The 18,914-nt window shown below is 45.2% G+C and overlaps 1 protein-coding gene and 1 long non-coding RNA gene across 2 annotated transcripts in view; one reads left to right on the forward strand and one right to left on the reverse strand.

Moving 5' to 3' along the window:
- susd5 (sushi domain containing 5) overlaps positions 1 to 4,706 on the reverse strand; it is a 12,518-nt gene extending 7,812 nt beyond the window's left edge. Inside the window, exons 1-2 of the mRNA XM_071545701.1 lie at positions 4,619 to 4,706; positions 2,960 to 3,137 (exon numbers count right to left, since the gene is read on the reverse strand). Of these exons, the coding sequence (XP_071401802.1) occupies positions 2,960 to 3,137; positions 4,619 to 4,706 (266 nt within the window). The remainder of the gene's footprint in view (positions 1 to 2,959; positions 3,138 to 4,618) is intronic.
- A 4,960-nt stretch (positions 4,707 to 9,666) lies between these two features.
- Positions 9,667 to 17,869, forward strand: LOC139666443 (uncharacterized). The gene is made up of 4 exons (XR_011696912.1): positions 9,667 to 10,048; positions 13,804 to 13,865; positions 16,944 to 16,998; positions 17,794 to 17,869. It is a non-coding gene; the product is annotated as an uncharacterized lncRNA (long non-coding RNA).
- Positions 17,870 to 18,914: the final 1,045 nt, after the last annotated feature.

The raw sequence follows: 18,914 nt of genomic DNA on the forward strand, positions 1-18,914 counted from the left end.
GTGTGTGTGTGTGTGTGAAACCGAGGGTTAATTTAGTCTACTGAGGATGCCGCCCTTCCAATAATATTGTGTTTGGTTACCAGGGTAGCCAGATGTATGATTGACAGGTAGGAGGAAAGTGTTAAGACAGATGTGTGTGTGCGCGTGTGTGTGTGTCAATCTGAGCTAGTATTATGCAACAGAACTAAAAATTATGTCAATACAATTCTGAAAACTAGCTTACAGTAAAACCACTATCGCCCCAAAGCACTACTTTCTGTAAAAACACAACTATAACCACGCAGAAACAAGTGAAGAGATTAATGCTGTATCTGAGAAACCAATGAACCTTTCAAAACCAAATGTAAGTGAGGGTCATTGGACTATGGAGAGGGGATATCTGTTCACCGGATCCTCACTGCAGTATCCCATGACAGCCTTTATAAGCCCCTGTGAGCCTCCTAAAAATCATTTTGAAGCCTAGATGAGTGGGGGGGACACAGGGCGGACCTGGGTTAACAGGACCTATGGGAGAAAACTGAGACTCTTCTCTGACATGTTCTGCTCAGCTGAAGGTGTGTGTGTGTGTGTGTGTGTGTGTGTGTGTATGTGTGTGTGTGTGTGTTGGGGGAGTGGGGGTTGGGGTGGAGGAGAGAAGAGGGATGAGGAGAGAGAAAGAGAAGAGGGCACGGGTTACAGGGAAATGGAGTGGGAGCGGATGCTGAAGGTTGTGAGAGAGAAGACAGAAAAAAGAAAGAGGAGGGAAGGACGAAAGGGCGATAAAGAAGAAGAAGAAGAATGAATGTTACTGTTTGCAGAGAGTTAGATATACTCTACTGTTGTTTGTCTTGCATTGTCCTGGTGCTGTTGTCCTTGTACCAAGTGTGTCAGTATGTACTCTGAAACTTGTTAAGAGTGACTTGTTGTTGTTCGGAAGTGAATGAAGGAGTGAAATTGAGTGGCAGAGAGTTGCCATGAAGGATGAAAGAGCAGAGGGGAGAGAGATGTTAAAGGGTTGGAGAGATAGAGAGGAAGGAAGGGAGGAGAGAGAGACAAAGAGAGAGAGAGCGAGAGGGAGAGAGAGAAAGGTTTCAACATAACCTGGTGTTTCTGACACCAGCCTGTTGATGATCCTGTTACACAATATGTATACATGTGCATCTGTGCACATAATCATATAACCCGTCCATTGTGATACTACTGTTACACACCAGGAGAAGTTATTATTCCACAGTAGTTCCAGGGGGTATGAGGTAACATCACTCAATATCAAGAACCCTGCTACACAATACAACACAATGGTGACCAAACACCATGAACCCATTTAACTTTAGAAGAGACCCAGTCTACATCAGAAAAGTACATTTTGATTCAATAATTAATAATTAATTCAAAAAATGACTGCCACTTCTTATGTAATATACCACTTTAAAGCTCTGAATGATCAAGATGATCATCAAATATCAGCAAAAAATATTTTGATATTCCATGTTGGGTCACATGAGTTGAGTTGGCATTTGCCAGTGTGGTGTGTGTGTGTGTGTGTGTGTGTGTGTGTGTGTGTGTGTGTGCATGCGTGTGTGCAATGCACGTGTGTGCAGTCCTGTTCACATGTGATAGAGAAAATGAGAAGGAGAAAGTGACAAAAAAAGAGATAGAGAGTCTGTGAGGTAATGTTGGATACAGAGAAGCACCTCTGGCCTAGTTTCTGTTAACCTCCATTTTCCTCCCTAGCAGAAGAGCAGAAGGATGAGGAGAGTTCAGCAGGTGGAGGGGGGTGGGGTGGGGGTGGGGGTGTGTGGAGGTGAACTCGGCTTCGGACAGACAGAGCGATAGATGGATGATACACTGTGAAACATGGTAAGAATGTGTGAAAGCTGATGTCCACTGGCCAACACAGAGGGAGCAGAGAGAGAGCGAGAGAGAGAACAAAAATGTGTCAGCTCTTCCTCCAACCAGACATCCGTCTTAGCCAATTTAGGGCAGCCACCATTTTGAAACAGCTTCAGTTTCGTAACACAATGTCTACACCATCGCTTTTCCAATTCTCTCCTATGAATAATTAGTTTGGTAGTATTTCTTCATGCAACATAAATTGATTTTACATTTACCATGTTGACATAATAGCCAATATTTTATTAAGCTCACTTAACACTGAAGGAACTTGAGAAGGCAAGGAGGCTTTACACAAAATTATAATTGTTCAGTCAACATCCTTTCATCTGTTGAAACTCCCAACTCTCCACAATAATTCAGGGAGCTATTTCAATCTTTCTGCAGCTATAAGCTTTGGCTGTCAACCTGTAACTTTGAAACACACTGTCTCACACCATCATCCAAATAATACTGAACACAATCTGCCCTATAAGCCTGAAATCACCTTATACTGAAACCATGTAGGCCTGGCTATGAGTGATGCTGCAGCACTCCATTACTCTCTGTGTATCTACAAAGTGCCGGTGTAATTACCGCCGGGGCGCAGGATAAAAGCTGCCAATCACCCGACTAGCAGCGGACAATAAACCCGTCTTCCTCCTGGCCCGTATCACCTCTGTCTTCCTGCCTGGCTGTCTGTCTGTCTGTTCCTCTCTCTGGGTCCTGGGAGCTGTGTGTCATGTTACCGTGGAGATGAGAGGTGTAAATGGAGGCAGTTGTCGACATGACACCCCGGCTCAGAATTCCCTCCTCCTCCAGGAAGGAACAGAGGACTCTTTCTCTCCCTCTTTCTCTCTCTTTTTTCTCTTTCCCCCCTCAAATGTGTCACTCTCTTCTCGCTCTCTCTTTCTTAACTGCCGCTGCCTTTACTCCCTCTCTCTCTTTCCCCTCCTGCTGTCTCTTTTTAGTGTGTGTCTCTGTCTCTCCATCACACACACACAACCACACACACACCCAAACTGAACTTTGACATCTCTAGACGTCTCCCTCTTACATATCCCCAAAATACACACATGCCTACATATACAAATCCTCCTTTTCTTACCCCACTGTGCCCCCATAGAGCCACCCACGGGTGCATGCGGAGAAGGAGCACTCCACCACGGTGTGACGGAGCTCGTCTGCTGATGCCAGGCGGGCTTGCTGTGTGGCGCAGGCCCGCTCAGCGTCTCTGAAACCCTGGAGGTCAGAGGAGTTCTTCAGGTCCATCAGGAAAACTCGACCTGAGGAGAGAGAGCAGGGTCAGAGAATAATGTTCCCACAGTTCAAAACCTCTTGACCCCCCCCCCCCCCCCCCCCCCCCCCCCCCCTCTCTGACAGGAACGAGAAGCATGACAGAACAAAGATATATTTACAGAGCCACTCAGCAGTGACTAAGCAGAAAAATGTCCCAAATGTTTTTTTGGGCTATAATAAAATTGAAATAACATTCATCAATCTTTTATGTCTTCCTACATGAAGACAAATAAAAGACAAATTCCCTTGTTCACAAAAGCCCACATATAGGCAAAGACGACTGAGAGAGGAGAGAGGGGGGAAAGTGTAAGGCTAACAGACCTGAATTCATTTAAAATAATTTATTTTTATATTTGGCTGAGCTATGTTTTATACTGGATGATATTTCAGTGTTTTAAAGATGAACAGCCAGGGTCAGTAGGTCTTAGTAGGCCAAATGTCAAAAATATGGTAAAGCACCCATTGGAATGGCTGCTTAAAAATCACATCGTTAACACAGTCCAGGTGTGATGATTTAAACAACAATCCATGTGAGGGATAGATGTACAATGGAGAACTGTCCTGAATACCAGTGATATTAAACTTCCATGTCAGTGTCTACAGTAGAGTTCAGTGGTGGAGTTTCAGGTCTGTGACCAGATCTACCTTTCTCCTCCTTCTAGCTGTTAGAGTGATGGATTAACTGGGTGTCATCAGATCAGTTTTCCAGTGTTGCAACACAGCTACACATTTACACACTGTGAAGGCATTCACTCTTTCATTGCCATCATCATCATCATCATCATCATCATCAACACCATCATCATCGGCAACATCATCTCCCGAATAGTGTCTCTGGTATGCAGTGAGCAATTTAGGAAATTAAGGTAGAAGAATTGATTTTTTTTTTTTTTTACATTGAATATATTGATTTTTTTTACATGCCCAAAGAGAGAGATGTTCAGTCTTGTCTGCTCAAGTTGAAGCCTGCTTGATTAGACTGGGGATAACCCAAACTATATCTAAAAAAGACTGAAGAAAAGAGCTCTACTATCGCTGGCCACTCAAACCAGAAATTCAAATAGCATTCCTACATTTTACGCATCAGTTTATCATCTATTAAAACAATGTATTTACTCAATATTGCTCTTGCTCTGCGTTTTAGATCAAAAGCCCCGGGGGCTGAGAGGGTGAAGGACTCTCTGGCCGACGGTAATCGGGATGCGCACGAGATGACACTCCAGGTGCCAACCTTTTGCGCGCGCTTCCGCTGGAGCCTATGGGTAACGGTTAGTACTATTATATTACCAGTTCAACTTCCCTAATGAAAAATCACAATAAAAGTCCTTTAACGGTCCAATGGGAACTTATTATGTGTCTGTGAGACTTTATCCCTAGCTTTGCTGAGATATTTGTGGTATCTTTCTAATGTGTCACAGGATTACAGTCATCCTTTTTCGTTATGGAAAGCTTATAAACATAAACTTACCGTCTGCATTAACAACAGAAACCAAGGCAAGACAAGCCATGCATCCAAAGAGAGATGATAAAACATTTTGGTTATAACGCTCCAGCATTTTTCTGCGCCCTCGGTGTGTAAATCTTCCTTTTTCAGTTTAAAAAATGTTTCCAAAAAACTTCTCAGGAATTAAGTTCACAAGTTTAATATTGCAGGGCAAGTGGTGGTGGAGAGAGAACACTCCCGTTATTTCCCTCCCGGTGGCAGAGGTGGACTGAGCGGATGGAAGGTGAGCTTGTTGACATGAGCGGGTGAAAACGGAAAGAAACGGTTGGTGCGGCTCGAGACCGAGGCGCGGTTTATCTCCCCAAATAGTCGCCCTCGCGAGCAGATGGAGCACCGGCGTGAAAACTCGCGTGTCCCTGTTAGTAAATACGTCACGGCTCAGAATCTGAAGGTGGGCAAAGGCGCGAGCTATGCAACACCAACTGCCGGACTGCGCCTTTACGCACAGGGGGGGAGAGAGAGAGAGAGAGAGAGAGAGAGAGACCCACAGTTTCTTAGAAGGGGGAGTCTGGTTGTTATACCAAATTGTCATTATTTTCTCAGTGAGTCCAGTCCAGTCCACTCTGAGAGGTCACGTGGTGCCAAATGTGTGCATGTTTTATCCATATCTTACATCCTGAAGTTTAGAAGGGCAAAATGTGCAGCAGGATGGCCCTCAGCAGCCAGCTGTCCTGCTGAAGTGTCCGTGAGCAAGACACCAAAACCCTACCTGTTCACTCATTGTGAGCCACTGTGGATAAGAGCCTCAGCTAAATGCTTAAAACGTAAAATTTAAATACACATAGCAGGAGGTGAGTCTTTACATATGTTTAAGAATGACACATTAGCACTGCATTGCTATTTAAAGACAATTTAACACCCATTGGCTAATAAGGGACTTCAGGTTCAGTACACCCGAATGGAGCTGATCCGTTGAGCGTATAATCTTAATTGGGGTGTATATTAGTCCCCTCTGCCAGGCCGACTCAGTGCTCTCTCTCCTGCTCTCTTGCTCTGTGTGTGTGTGTGGGTGTGTGTGTGTGTCCCTTTTGGTGTGTGAGATAAAGATGGATGACCATAGCCCATAGAGAACCGCTTCGAGCACCTAGGCATTGTTTAAATCAATCTGCAGGCTGCAGATAACCAACATGCATAACAGCAGTACATACCAGATCCACACCACTAAACCTAAAGCAACATTCAAACTAACAACTTAACCTTATACACAGAAAATGCAATCTATCACAGTGTGCAGATATGCTCTTTTAAATAAATACACGTGTGTGTACACACACATACACAACACAAATCTCCTTCTTTCTTTCTCTCTCTCTCTCTCACACACACACACACACATTGCATGGATGGGGCTAGGGGTTGGATTTGTAGTATTCAGCCTGTAGTGGCAGTCCTCCCCTGTGTGAGTGTTTGGGAGTTTTCTCACCTTCAGGTGACACACTGCTCTGTTTGTCCCACAGAGGAAAGGAGGAAAGGAGGAGGAGAGAAGTAGATGAAGTGATGGAGGAGAGGAGATGAAGGAGCGGGCCCTCCTCTGTCTCGTCTCTCCACACCTGAAGGGAGCTAATCTCTGTGCAGCCTGCCGCAGGTGAGGCCAGCAGAGGAGAAGAGGAGGAGGCGAGGCGGAGGAGAGAGAGGGAGGCTTCCTGCAGTGGGAAAGATGATGGGTGTGATTTCAAGTGAGAGAAATTTGCAGACAGGCAACAAGGGACTGGGGCTAGTGTGTGTGTGTGTGTGCATGAGGATGTGTGCGCACTCAGATATCTGCATGCGAGACACAGAAATCAATAAATAAAGAAAACCAACAGGGATGGGATGAAAAACAAAGAACAGGAAATTCCAGGAGGAGTGACACCTCCTTTCTTGAGAAAATCACACTTATTCAACTCCATCCATCCATCTCTCTCACATCTCACTTTTTCCATTTTCATCACTCTCCTCATCACCCAGACTGCCCCTATAGCTGTGTTCTGGGTTTAAATCCCCCTCTGATTCTTTTCCTTTTCCAATAATCACCTTTCTCTTGGTGTTTCTCTTTCACATGGCTTCCATCTTTTTTTTTTTCTACCCATGTACCTTCCACTCCAGCGCATTGCCTCTCACACATACACCTTATGGATGTCCTGTAGACTCAAGAGGGGACTGGGGCGGAGTGTGAATGTGTTGCCTGACCCAAGCACCACTGCCACCCATACGGAGGGGTGGGATGGGCGGTGTGGGGGGTGAGGGGTGAGAGGAACAACCCTCTGACTCACACGCAGGGCTATTTCTGGAGGGGGCGGGGGGTTCATAGAGGGGAGGGGAGAGCGATGGCGAGGAGGAGAGAGACAGTGATTCACACCTGCGCCATCTCGGAAAGGCTGGTGAGAATTATGTTGCTGCAGGTGTCCGTGTATGAGACAGACCCCCGTCCATACCACACACAGGTGTGTAATCTCACAGGACCCCCCCCCCCCCACACACACACACACACACACACAATCTATGCGATGACGGTAAACACACACACACGCACACACACACACACAGCAACCACAAGACTGCACTGAGTATGTGTGAGACCGATGACTTCCCCAGTGAGACGTGTGCTGTCAGAATGAGGTGTAGTGCAGGTGTGTGAGTGACTCAGAGGAAGTCATTGGCCTTACTGGTGCAGGCCAAGGACGGAGGGAGGGAGGGGTCCCGGTTTGGTCTCCATGGCAACAGCCTCCTAAGCCTCCACAAGGGTGGGGCCAGAAAAACACAGGAGCAGGTTTGGAACCCCAGAGCACAGGCAGCAGGCGGGGGAAACTGTGGTTTGGAGAGGAGGTGATATTGATTGGTGTGTGTGTGTGTGTGTGTGTGTGTGTGTGCATACATACACAAGTGGATGCATATGTGTGTGTGTGTGTGTGTGTGTGTGTGTGTGTGTGTGTGTGTTTTTGTCTAACCTAATACAAGCATACATTGGACAGTGCACACAATATAGTATGTAACCCCTTCCAAATGTAAACACATCTTAACAACTGAGATAGACTTTCCTTCTTTGATTTAATCTCTATAGAGACAATCTCTGTTTGAACAGACTCGGCCTAGCTTGACATTAGTGGAGTCTCTGGGAGTATCAGAACACATTCAACACCGAGCTGCCAGTCACAGCCAAGTCAGGATGAGACAGGCATGGAGCTATTTAAAGACCTGAGTTAATTAAATTGACTTTTGATGAGAGATTCTTAATTACCATGCAATGCAGTGAGATGGGGTGGGACAAAAACTTGGAAGCACATGATGCACATGACGGAATAAACTTTAGCATGAGCGTCACGTAGGCTACATTCTCACACACACACACACACACACACACACACACACACACACACACACACACAGTGTTTGTTCTGTTTGGGGTTGATCCTAAACCTCCTCAGTTCCATCCTGATGTTTTAAAATAATGAAATGATTTACACTCAAATTTTTACAAATACACTGGGTGAGCTTGAAACAGTGAGTGAATGAGTGAAAGAAACAGAGAGAGAGAGAGAGAGAGATTTATTAAGCTTAAAGCAGTAATTATGTGGTGACTGTGTTTTTTAGTAATCACCCCAGAATTCAAACTCTGCTATGCATGCTATAACATGGTTCTGAACGGCTAATTAATTAGTCCTAATTGGCAGCAGAGCAGGTGCGTTGAATAATCTAGATCGACTGAGCCATGTGGGTGTTTGAGGAGGGACACAGCTTTCTGTCTATTTTAATTTTTAAAACAGATTTTTATCTATTTTGTCTGAACATCTTGTAGATTTTAGCCTGTCTGTAAAGAAAGAAATAACATCTTGTTTTCTTTACTTCAGAAAATGGCAATGAAGCATCAAAGAGAGCTCCCTGGTGATCTTGAGAGCGCTTCAGCTGTCCCCGGATGAAACATGGAATAGTTACATTTTATTATTTTTTCATTTACTGGAAGAGAATATAAGAATGTCTGAGAATGATAATTCTGTTCTGAGGTCCCACTCTCCCTGCTGTTATCTCCCCACCTACAGTATAAATTCTGCACTAAACAACATCTAAATAATAAAAAAGCTTGCCAGATGGGGTCCCACGGACAAAGTCTTACCAAACAGGGGCCTGTGGCTGAATGAACATCTATTTAGAGGTCCTTGACATTAAAAAGTTTGGGAGCTTGTGACTATTGACTGATTAGCACACATTCAATCAGAGAGGAGGAACTGATCAGTGAAATCACCTGATGTTGTGTTTGGTTGGAGTGAAACCTGCAGACTCTTGTCCCTCCATGGCACATGGTTGCCTGTCCCTGCTGAACAGTGCAGGGTGAAGCAGAGATTAGGCTGGTTGTATAAGCGCGCCCTCTAGCAGTGGATTTAGAGAACGCCTGTGTGAATATTTCATTGGGGATGCATTACTCAAACTCTAGCCTGTCTTCATACCTTTATTCAAAACCCGCAATAATAACATTGTTTTCCGACTCGCTCTCTTCTCTCGTGTCAGGTACAGTCCTATACGTCCTTTAGCTGCCTTGGTAGTGGATAAGTAATGCAGGCAAGACCCAAAAGCCAATCCCCCCGACATTTGCTTTGGGTGTGTGTCAGCCCGCTGCAGACCGAATGGAGCATAGTTACACATTGCTAGTGGAGAGAAAATCTTGGATGTGGATCCAGCGTTCATAGATTCAAGTGTTTCCTTCCCATAATTGGACCGCGGGTTCGTGTCGGGTCACGATTTGATGCCGTTATATCCGTGAATACTTCGGTAAAGACACTCTGAAAGGCTTTGTTGGTCATTTTCAAAATCTCTGCAAGACCCCACAATCAAAACAAATCGACCACGCGTGCTTTTCCCGCAGCAATGACGTCACGTAAGCCCTCCCCTTCCTCGCAAGTAAAAGGAAAACACGGCGGAAAACAATAATGTCAGTCGCCACATGGACATTTGGTGATTAATATATGCTATGATAAACGAAAGCGGGAGTTATTTTCGCGTTCACCATGTCTTTTTAGCCGAGTTGGGGGATTTGGGGCCAGTTGACTTGCGCTGGAGCGATGAAGGGAGAGGCGGAAGTGAAGTCACTTGACAGACCGTCCATGTTATTATTGTTATTTTGGTAGCTCTGTGATGAGACGGGCTGGAGAGCCGTTGGGCTCCGAGACAACGAGCGTTACCCCAGGCCGCCCCGGACCGACACTACCCTCGCCGCTGACCCGGAGACAGGAGCCTCGCCGACGGCTGGGGGGGTGAGAGGACCCAGCTCCAGCTCGGCTCCTACTCCGACCGACCGAAAACGGCGACAAAAACAATACGGCATTCGTCAAACAGCTCTCTCTCGCCCTAGACTGGTGTCTGTGCGGTTAACAGCGACGTGCCGCCGCAGACATGAACGGCATCACCAAGGGCCGGTTCGAGGTATGATAGAGGGAGTTGACCACCAACGGTTCAACTGTTTGTTTCTAGTGGACGTGGGAGTCGTGGGCTCGTATATATAAGCTATATATATGTGTGTGTGTGTGTGCGTGTATGTGTGAATGTGTGTGCGTGTGTCTGTGTATGTGTGTTCGACCGTGCACTGGTCTAATTTTACATGCGGGAGGGAGCCGAGGCTTTTTGTTGGTCAAGGGTAATCCGAAATCCTGTTATTGTCCAGGCGCACCAGCTGACAGCGACAACATGGAGCTCAGGACTGCGGGACAAGAGGGCTGTGGCTGGGGATAGTCTGTTAGGGCCGGGGCTGGAACTGTAGCCTGAGGTGACAGGCTTTCAGGAGGGGACTGGGCTGCAGACATGACAAGTAATAGTGTAAATACAGGCGGTGTAGCAGCATTTAATTAGTCAACCTTTGGATTTGGCCAATAACATTGTGTAACAGTGTTTCACAGATATCACAGGCGGTTTGGGTGCCTTTCTTTCTCTAGCAGTCACTGTCATGTGCTACAGATGCTCCTTTTGGGTCCCATGTTCAAGTAACAGATGTAACATACCTATATTATGTCTGTTACTTAAGTGCTATCACTCATATTTTTTCTCCCATAACCTTCCCCTCTTGTGTGACACAACATGGATATTGATGCAGAGGATTGGTACACACACACCCATACATGTTAGCGCCAAAGTGCATACAATTTTAGAGAATGCTTTGAATCATAACCTGCAATTCATGCATAATACCTATGGTATGATAATTTTCATGCTTGGCTGTGTTGACATTTTCTTAGTATGCTAACCAAACCTAAAAGCAGCTCCTGTACAACTGGTTATAGGTTCCCCAAACTATGTGTGTTATTTATCTGAAATATAGTATACACATTGTTGAGATTCTTCAGGGTTTGACTTGATGGCACTTGACTTACTCTGTCAGGTGTTCAGCCACTGGATGCTTGTCAGCAGTGTGAACAGTGAGTGAGAACAGAAGGTGGTAGTGGTGCTGATGTGTGTTGCCATATCAGTGGATTTCCCAACAGAGCTCCATAAGCCTCTTAGAAACAGGATGGAAACCAGCGTATGGTGGGAAACAACCTGGAGTATGTGTGTCAGAGGGAGAAAGAGAGAGAATGGAGGGAGTGAGTCGAGTGAGAGAGAGAGGAGGAGGTGGTAGAGTAGACTGTACTCGAGAAGATGGACAAATAGCCTGAGATGATGCTTTAGTATGAACACATATTACACAAGCTTCTTGTAGATGCTGTATTGCAGGCCAGCACATAGATTCATAAAACAGAAAATATGATTGTTAATGTTACATGGTGCATATCTAATTATTTCATAGTTGCGTTAATGTGGAAAAACAACCAGACATGAGTCATGCAGGTCCAAAAAACAGATTTTCTTTTCATTCAAGGCCTCAGTAGGCCTTCTAGGAATAGGAGTATGATTGCAGAGAGGAACTCCCTGCTCGGGAATGCTGCCCTGCTGGCACAGGGACCCAGGGCATCAGGACGCTGAGGTGACAACCATTAATGAGGAATGTGTACCAGAGATGGCTTTGAACCTTGCTTTCATTATACAGCAGCCATGACATGCCAGATATTGCGGTCATGCCACTGCGTCTGACAACTTCTTCCATGGGGTTAGGGTTACACAACATTGAGGTAGGGTGCAAGAGAATAGACTGTATGCACAATGCTAATGTCTTTGTGTTGCTCAGCTGTTCCATTTCCACTCCATTGAAATGTAGCTGAAAAAGTGTCAGTGTTATTAGTTAACTCACCAACACTATCAAATATCACCTACACTTTTGAGGGATGTAAGTAGTCTCTCTAGTACCAGACTATTCAAACAGGGAAGGTTTTGTTACAACAAGAAAAGGCTTTACACTACATTTGATAGTGTTACTGGGCTGGAAGGAGACCAATACAAAGTGGTTGCCATCATGCATAGAGATCACCAGGCTTGATCCCAACCTATCTAGATTGGGTGGTGCCAAATTGTGTGTAAGCACGTGTATGTAGAATGAGAGGTCAAAGGTGAGTGATGTGTTGCAGAGGTGGTTTGGAATGAAGTCCTAAGTTTGGAACACCATCTCTGGCTTTGGAGTGACATGGAGCAATCTAGTCCCTGGAGAGGCCAAGTCCCCTTCCTAACATTCAATCAGCTGAACCACATATAGCAGGATTAGGGTCAGTTTACTTCCCCATCGCTCAATTCAGATTGTAAATTGAAACTGGAAGTCATTTGATAACGATAAAGACTTTATTCTCAAACATTTCTACATAGATTTGATATACGAAAGAGAATTGACCCCAACCCTCACGGGTAAATTATGAAAATGTGTTATTCAAAGTTATTATCAGGGTTATCATCAGCGGGGACTGACGATGGAAAAGGTTTTAGTAATGAAACTATTCAGGGCCAAATATTGGACAACAGAGTTAATCAATAGGTCTAGACCTGTGTTTCAAACCATTTCGCCTGCTGCGGTATTACCTGAGCATCGATGTTAAAATTCAAACCAGCTTTGGTTAATGTTTTGCCGGGCCACCTCCCTACTGCCCCTCTCTTCTCTCTTCTTGACCCCACTTCCTCTCTTATGGCGTTCACTTCCTCCCTCCCTCCCTCTTCACCTCTCTCCCTTCTCACTCTTTTCTCTCCTGAATATGTCCTCCCTCTATTCCCTGACAGCACTACCCCTTTTTCTCCCATCCCTTTGTTTTCCTCTGTCTGTTACTTCTCCCTACCACCCCCCCCCTCTCTTTCTCCCCTCTTCTCTCTCCCTCTTTATTGCTCTGTTTCCAGGAGGTTGTGTGTGTCATGGAGCTAGCTGCAGCTCAGACATTCCAAAATCAACCTTTGGTCTCTCTATGCTTTTCCTCACTCCCCTATTTCTGTTACATTTGTGTGTGTGTGTGCGCGTGTGTGTGTTTGCGTGTGAAACAGCAGGGAGTCCCCTCATTAGATAGAGTTTCCGAGCCTTTGAGGATACAAGTGTATCACTGGCAAGATGTGTGTCTCGCAGAGGCACAGCGAATGTGGGTGTATGCCGTAATTTAAATTCATGGATGAATACAGCCCACCTGATCTAGAATGTTCTGCCTCTGTTCTTCACACAGAGAGGCCTGACTTGAATTACCTGCTAGTGTGTGTATGTGTGTGTGTGTGTGTGTGTGTGTGTTTGTGCGTGTGTACATGCGTGTGTGTTTCCCACTCAGCAGATGGCCAGACATCCAACGAGTAGACTAATTGAGATAAGCATGCCAGCAAGCTGACCAGGCCAACAGAATTATAAGCTTGTAAGGAGGGGAAATGGGAAAGCCAAATGTGACTGTGGCTTGTTTATTAGAATAGCATGAGTAAGTAATAGCTTACTTCTCACTAGCTTATGGAGTAGTACTAGGGTCAACTCACTTTCACTTCAATCGATTCATTCAAGTGTATTTTCAGTCAATCCAAAAATGAGTGCTGTTTCATTAACCAATAAATGGCAATCTCACTTTTACATTTGAGTTGAAACTAAGTCATCCCCAAGCCTGGTGTAGCCCTGTATTTGCCTGGTGTAAGTATGATGGTAGTGCTGGAAATGACGGTGATAATGATGCTCTGTGTTCTTGTATGTTTGGATGCCTGTTACCATGGTGACAGCTTATGTCTTGTTTCCATCTCATTTCTCTTGACCACCACACACACGCACATAATCATACGCCAATGTTGTTGTTTTTCTTGTGTCTCGGCAGGTGTTCTCGAACAGCGATGAAGCCCCCATTAACAAGAAGCTCCCCAAAGAGCTTCTGCTTAGGTAAGATTAATAGCATGGAACCTCCCCCCTCCACACACACACACACACACACACTCACACACACACTGGATGTACATAAACGCACACAACACAAAATACCACACCACACCCTGGGGCAGGGGGTTTAGGTCAGGGTTACTCATTAGCGGAGGTAGCCTTGAATGGTTGTGTGTGTGTGTGTGTGTGTGTAGGGGTGTGTGTGTGTAGTTGTAGGTGTATGTTCGTCTCGTCACTAGTCTGAAATGAGATTCTGATAACTGTGTGACCTACAGACCAATATTTCGTCCCGCAGCAGCTGTGCTTGTCCCACAAATCTGACCATACACACACACATGCCCATCTTTGAGACATGTGCGGATTTATATGTTGTGATGTGTGTTGTGTGTGTGTGTTTGCATGTGGTCTTGAAAGGGATGCACCTGCCTGTACTTCTGTGGACACCTAATGCCACTGTTGGTTTCTGCACTTGAGCACTGCGTGTGTGTGTGTGTGTGTGTGTGTGTTTCTGCATGTGTGGGTTTGTGTGTACATGTGTGAAAGATACACCCATGGCCCTATGCAAACTGTATGCCTGTGTGTGTGTGTGCTATAAATAGCCTGTCTTAGCTGGTGGGGAATTCCGCAGTGCTGTGCTCTCCTGCTGCTCCAGCTGTGCTCTACAGAGACTACCAGTACACCCATTATCACCAGCACACTTTCACTGGTGGACAGAGAGACACACACACACACACACACACACACACACACACACACTTGGAAACTACAACACATGACCTAGTGTCACATGTATCATGTTGAGACACTTACAACACCATCCATGATGAAGGCTCACTGTGATTTCCTACACAAGCCAGATAATGTGCTGGCACTAAATGGTGATTTCACACCGCTGAATGTGGGCTGACCTGAAGTAGTCTTTTTATATTTTTACATTTATTATGTCCCACCGCCATGGTACGTAGTCTGTCTGCCTGCCTGTCTTGTGAACGCAATATGTCAAGAACAATATGTATGATAGAAACTTGACACTTACACCACCAGGTTCCCTTCATAGAGTAGATGATCTGAGTAGATTTTGGAGCACCTTGCTGCATTAATTTACATATTAAACAAAAACTGATTTTCTTGAAACTACTATAACTCCTTCATGGTTTAAGGTACAGAGTTCATATTAATACCACCCACGTGTTATGTGAAGACAGTATGTTGACATATGTGCTAATTAATGTATGAATTGGCTTAATTAATGACCTCATTAGCATGGTTGTGTTTAATACAACATGGTGATTGTAGTGAGACATGAGGCAGCTGAAGCGCCTCTTGTTTTTGCACTGGTCTGCAGTCCAGTCAGTGCAATGTAAACAGGTGTTATCTAGGCCAGTGCAGCATGGATATAAACTGTGAAACTGTGCCATGATATAGAGTCTTGTCTGACAGACAAGCCTTGGAGAGGTTTCAGAGTTGTTCAGGGTCCCTTTACCGAGAAGCGCTGACTCAGCACCCTCCCCACCACCCAAACTCATGTCTGACTACAGTTACTATAGCAACCAGTGCCAGACCCATGGTGAAGGCTTGACTCTGTCTTATCTAACCATGCTTGAAGGGCCAGGTGTACATTCTGTCAACAAATGGGATTATACTCCATTAAAATCCCATTATGTACCATGTCAGAAAAACAAAAGTAGGCCTACACAGACAGGATTTGAGGGAACAATCAAAGGCTATCAACTTATTCTTTATTCTGTCCAGAACCAGCATTAAGGCTTGCTTCAGTGAGCGAAGTAAAAAAAAAACCCCAACTTACGTCTGAATTTGGCCCTCATTCCCCTTCTCTCTCCCATCTTTCCTGTCTCTCTCTCTACTGTTATGAAAAAGCCCTTGTCTTAGCTTAGTGATAGAGCTACAGCCTATCTGAAAGACTTTCTTCATCAGAGCCTGAGTCATCTAAAGAGCAAGGGCTGTTCTCAACCATTATGCTTGTAGTTTTGAGTGCACTCTATCAAATGTCAAATGGGCTAACAGGACTCATCAAAATCAACTTGACTGATTGGGTCCCTGTGTGTATGTCAGACAGAAGGGTTCTGTGGTTGGTTGAAGGCCTCTCTCACACATAATGGAGCACAGAGTGTGTTTGATTAAAGCAGACAGTCAATCAATGACCAGCGTCACAGTCATTAACCAGTTATCAGAGAGGAGATCGATGAGCGCCCACCTGATTGGCCAGCTTCTCTGGTGGCCTCCAATCAATGTAGGAACTGTGCGTGCTCACGTGTGTGTATGTGTGTGTGTGTGTGTGTGTGCATGTGTACATGGGTGTCTTTGCATTGCTTTGTCGATTGTATGCATGTGCTCCCTGACACAGGACTCTGGTATAGATTGAACATGTCCCAACATGCCCTGGCCTAACGCATAAACACACACACACAGCCTTTGTCTGAGTCTATATGAAGGGAACAATGGCCAGCTCCTGTTTCCTAGGGTTAAAAGGACATTCCAGTTCAGAACCCCAGCTGCACTGGAAGCTTTGGCACCATGACAATTCTCTGTACAACTAACATTTTCTATAGAATGCCCCTTTAATGAGCAGTGAATGGCCATTTTATCGTAGGGGCCTGATAAGAGGTATGCCTGTTTGTTTTCGTATATGTTGTTCATGTGTGTTCTCCTGTATATGTTTGTGTGTGTGTATGTGTATGTTTGTCTGTCCTGGTCTGTCTGTGGCCTTGCCTGTCTGAGTGCCAGAGATTACTCATTGGCAGATTAATGGATTGAGCTGACCCAGTAGCCTGCTGCATGCAGCCCTTTGTGGCTGACTGGCCCACGGCTCAAACACTTCTCTCTGTCTGTGGGGCTCTCCTGCAATCAACCCAATATAGACAATTCTGTTTTCTATATGCAAAACCCATAGAGACACAAGCAAGATGCATCATTACTACATCACACAAAGGACACATAAAATAATTCAAGTAGTATGGGATAAAGTTGAATAGGCTGCTATGCATATTCATGTGGATCTCTTTCTGGGAGTGATCAGTGAACTGAGACAAACTCATGACCTCTCTCTCTGTCTCTTTCTAGAATATTCTCTTATCTAGACGTGGTTACACTCTGTAGGTGTGCCCAAGTATCCAAGGTAAGCACCACCTGCTTTACACCACCAAACCACTTGCTGCACTAGTGCACTGTCTGTTTTAGACGAACACTGGGTTGATGTAAATCTAAACTCTAAGGCATGGTGGAAACAAATTCACCATTTTGAAATCTGTATAAATGTGTATAATATAGCGCCATCCACTGGTTGAATATATGTAAGTGGACCACTGCTCTGCCAGAGTGCACTGCAGCTGTTAGCCATTTATGAATGAGCTATCTGTGAATAATAACAAGGGCTTGGCAAGTGGCCTCTGAATGCAGAACTGTAGCGGCTGCTGCTCTTACAAGAGCTCCAATGTATTCCTATAGGGAAAATGTGACTTTTCCTTTTCTACCTGTGACTTCCTGAGACAAAGCACCGCAGTTACACACATTGTCACAAAGTAGAGCTTTTCTTTTTTCCCCTATGATTTATGCATGCGTAGAAAATTGTAGACTGTTTTTAATTTTAGGCTAGATTGTTTCTTGTCTGTTGAGCTTCAGGAAGGTACTGTGTGTACTTGAATTCCCAAACCATTATTGTGGCTGCTCAAGAAGTGACAACAGCAGCTACTGCAGCAGCTCTATGAACAAAGAAAAACAAGAAGTGGGGCATATTTTATGTGTGCTGCGCCACTGAGCAAAACCCATAGAGAGTCGTACAGTGGAGGGTGGTCCAATGTGTCCTTTTAATTTCTACCACATATCATGTTAACACCCACTTGTCTGTCTCTTTCCACAACCTGTCTCTCCCGCTCTCTGTCTCTCTCTGTCTCTCTCTCTCTCTCTCTCTCAGGCGTGGAATGTTCTGGCCCTAGATGGCAGTAACTGGCAGAAGATCGACTTGTTCAACTTTCAGACAGACATAGAGGTGAGTGGTGTGTGTGTGAGAGAGAGAGAGAGAAGAGAGAGAGAGAATGTATTTGTGTGTGCGCTAGCATGCACGTGAATGTGTGTGTTCGTTGAGTAGCATTATCAAGCCCATTGCCCAGGGCTTAGTGCTGGGTCAGTAGGCTTTGGTACTGACTGTCTGTGACGTCACAGCTGATCCTCTGTCCTCTGAGTAGCCCAGGTCATATTAGGCTCTGGCTCTCTCTCTGGCTCTCTCTCTCTCTCTCTCTCTCTCCCTCTCTCTCAATTCAGCTTTATTGGCATGACAAAATTAACATTTGTGTTGCCAAAGCATGACAAGATGTACATTACTTGTACATTAACAGAAAATAGAGCAAATGTAACACAGCAAAGAGTAGAAATCAAACAATACAACTATCACAGCTATACCAAGGAAATAAATCTCTCTCTCTCTCTCAATCCAACTGGAGGGAGGGCTGTCAGTTCTGTGGGGCGGTAGAGACAGTGGAGCACTTGTTTCTGACCTGTGATAGGCTGGGGGGTTTGCTGAGGACACTGCAGGGCTGGTGCACGAGGCTGGGTAAAGACTTTTCCAGGGAGTTGTACATAGGTGGGCCCAGATACAAGTTTGCAGAGAGGATCAAGGTATGCCTGCTTAACTTCATTTTTGGGCAGGCTAAATTGGCCACTTGGAAAACTAGGAAAATAAGAGGCTGGGGACAGGGTCAGTTGAGGCAGGGAACCCCGCCCCCCCCCCAATGTTCAAAGTAGACAAAATTGTCCCCCCCAATAAAATTGCCGGTTCACATGCGGCATCCATTATTTTCAATGTGGGCAGTGCCCACGCGTTGCGAGGCATCTTTTTTTTCAGGCGCGACCATGGCGTCCTGAGATAAAAAAAAAACTCAACTTTTTGGAATGCTGCCAGCACACTACATGCCACATCGCCTGAAAGCCTGAAATACGCCTGAAATACGCCTGAATAGCTCACCATCCAAACGAAGGTCCAGGATCTACTGGTGATATTCTACGTACTCTTGTAGTTTTCATCATTCATTCAGTTTG

This window comes from Centroberyx affinis, unplaced genomic scaffold, assembly GCF_046629955.1.
Source record: "Centroberyx affinis isolate AG114_WGS23_722 - 3 ecotype Tasmania unplaced genomic scaffold, CSIRO-AGI_Caff_v1 ptg005018l_1, whole genome shotgun sequence".
NCBI classification, from domain to species: Eukaryota; Metazoa; Chordata; class Actinopteri; order Beryciformes; family Berycidae; genus Centroberyx; species Centroberyx affinis.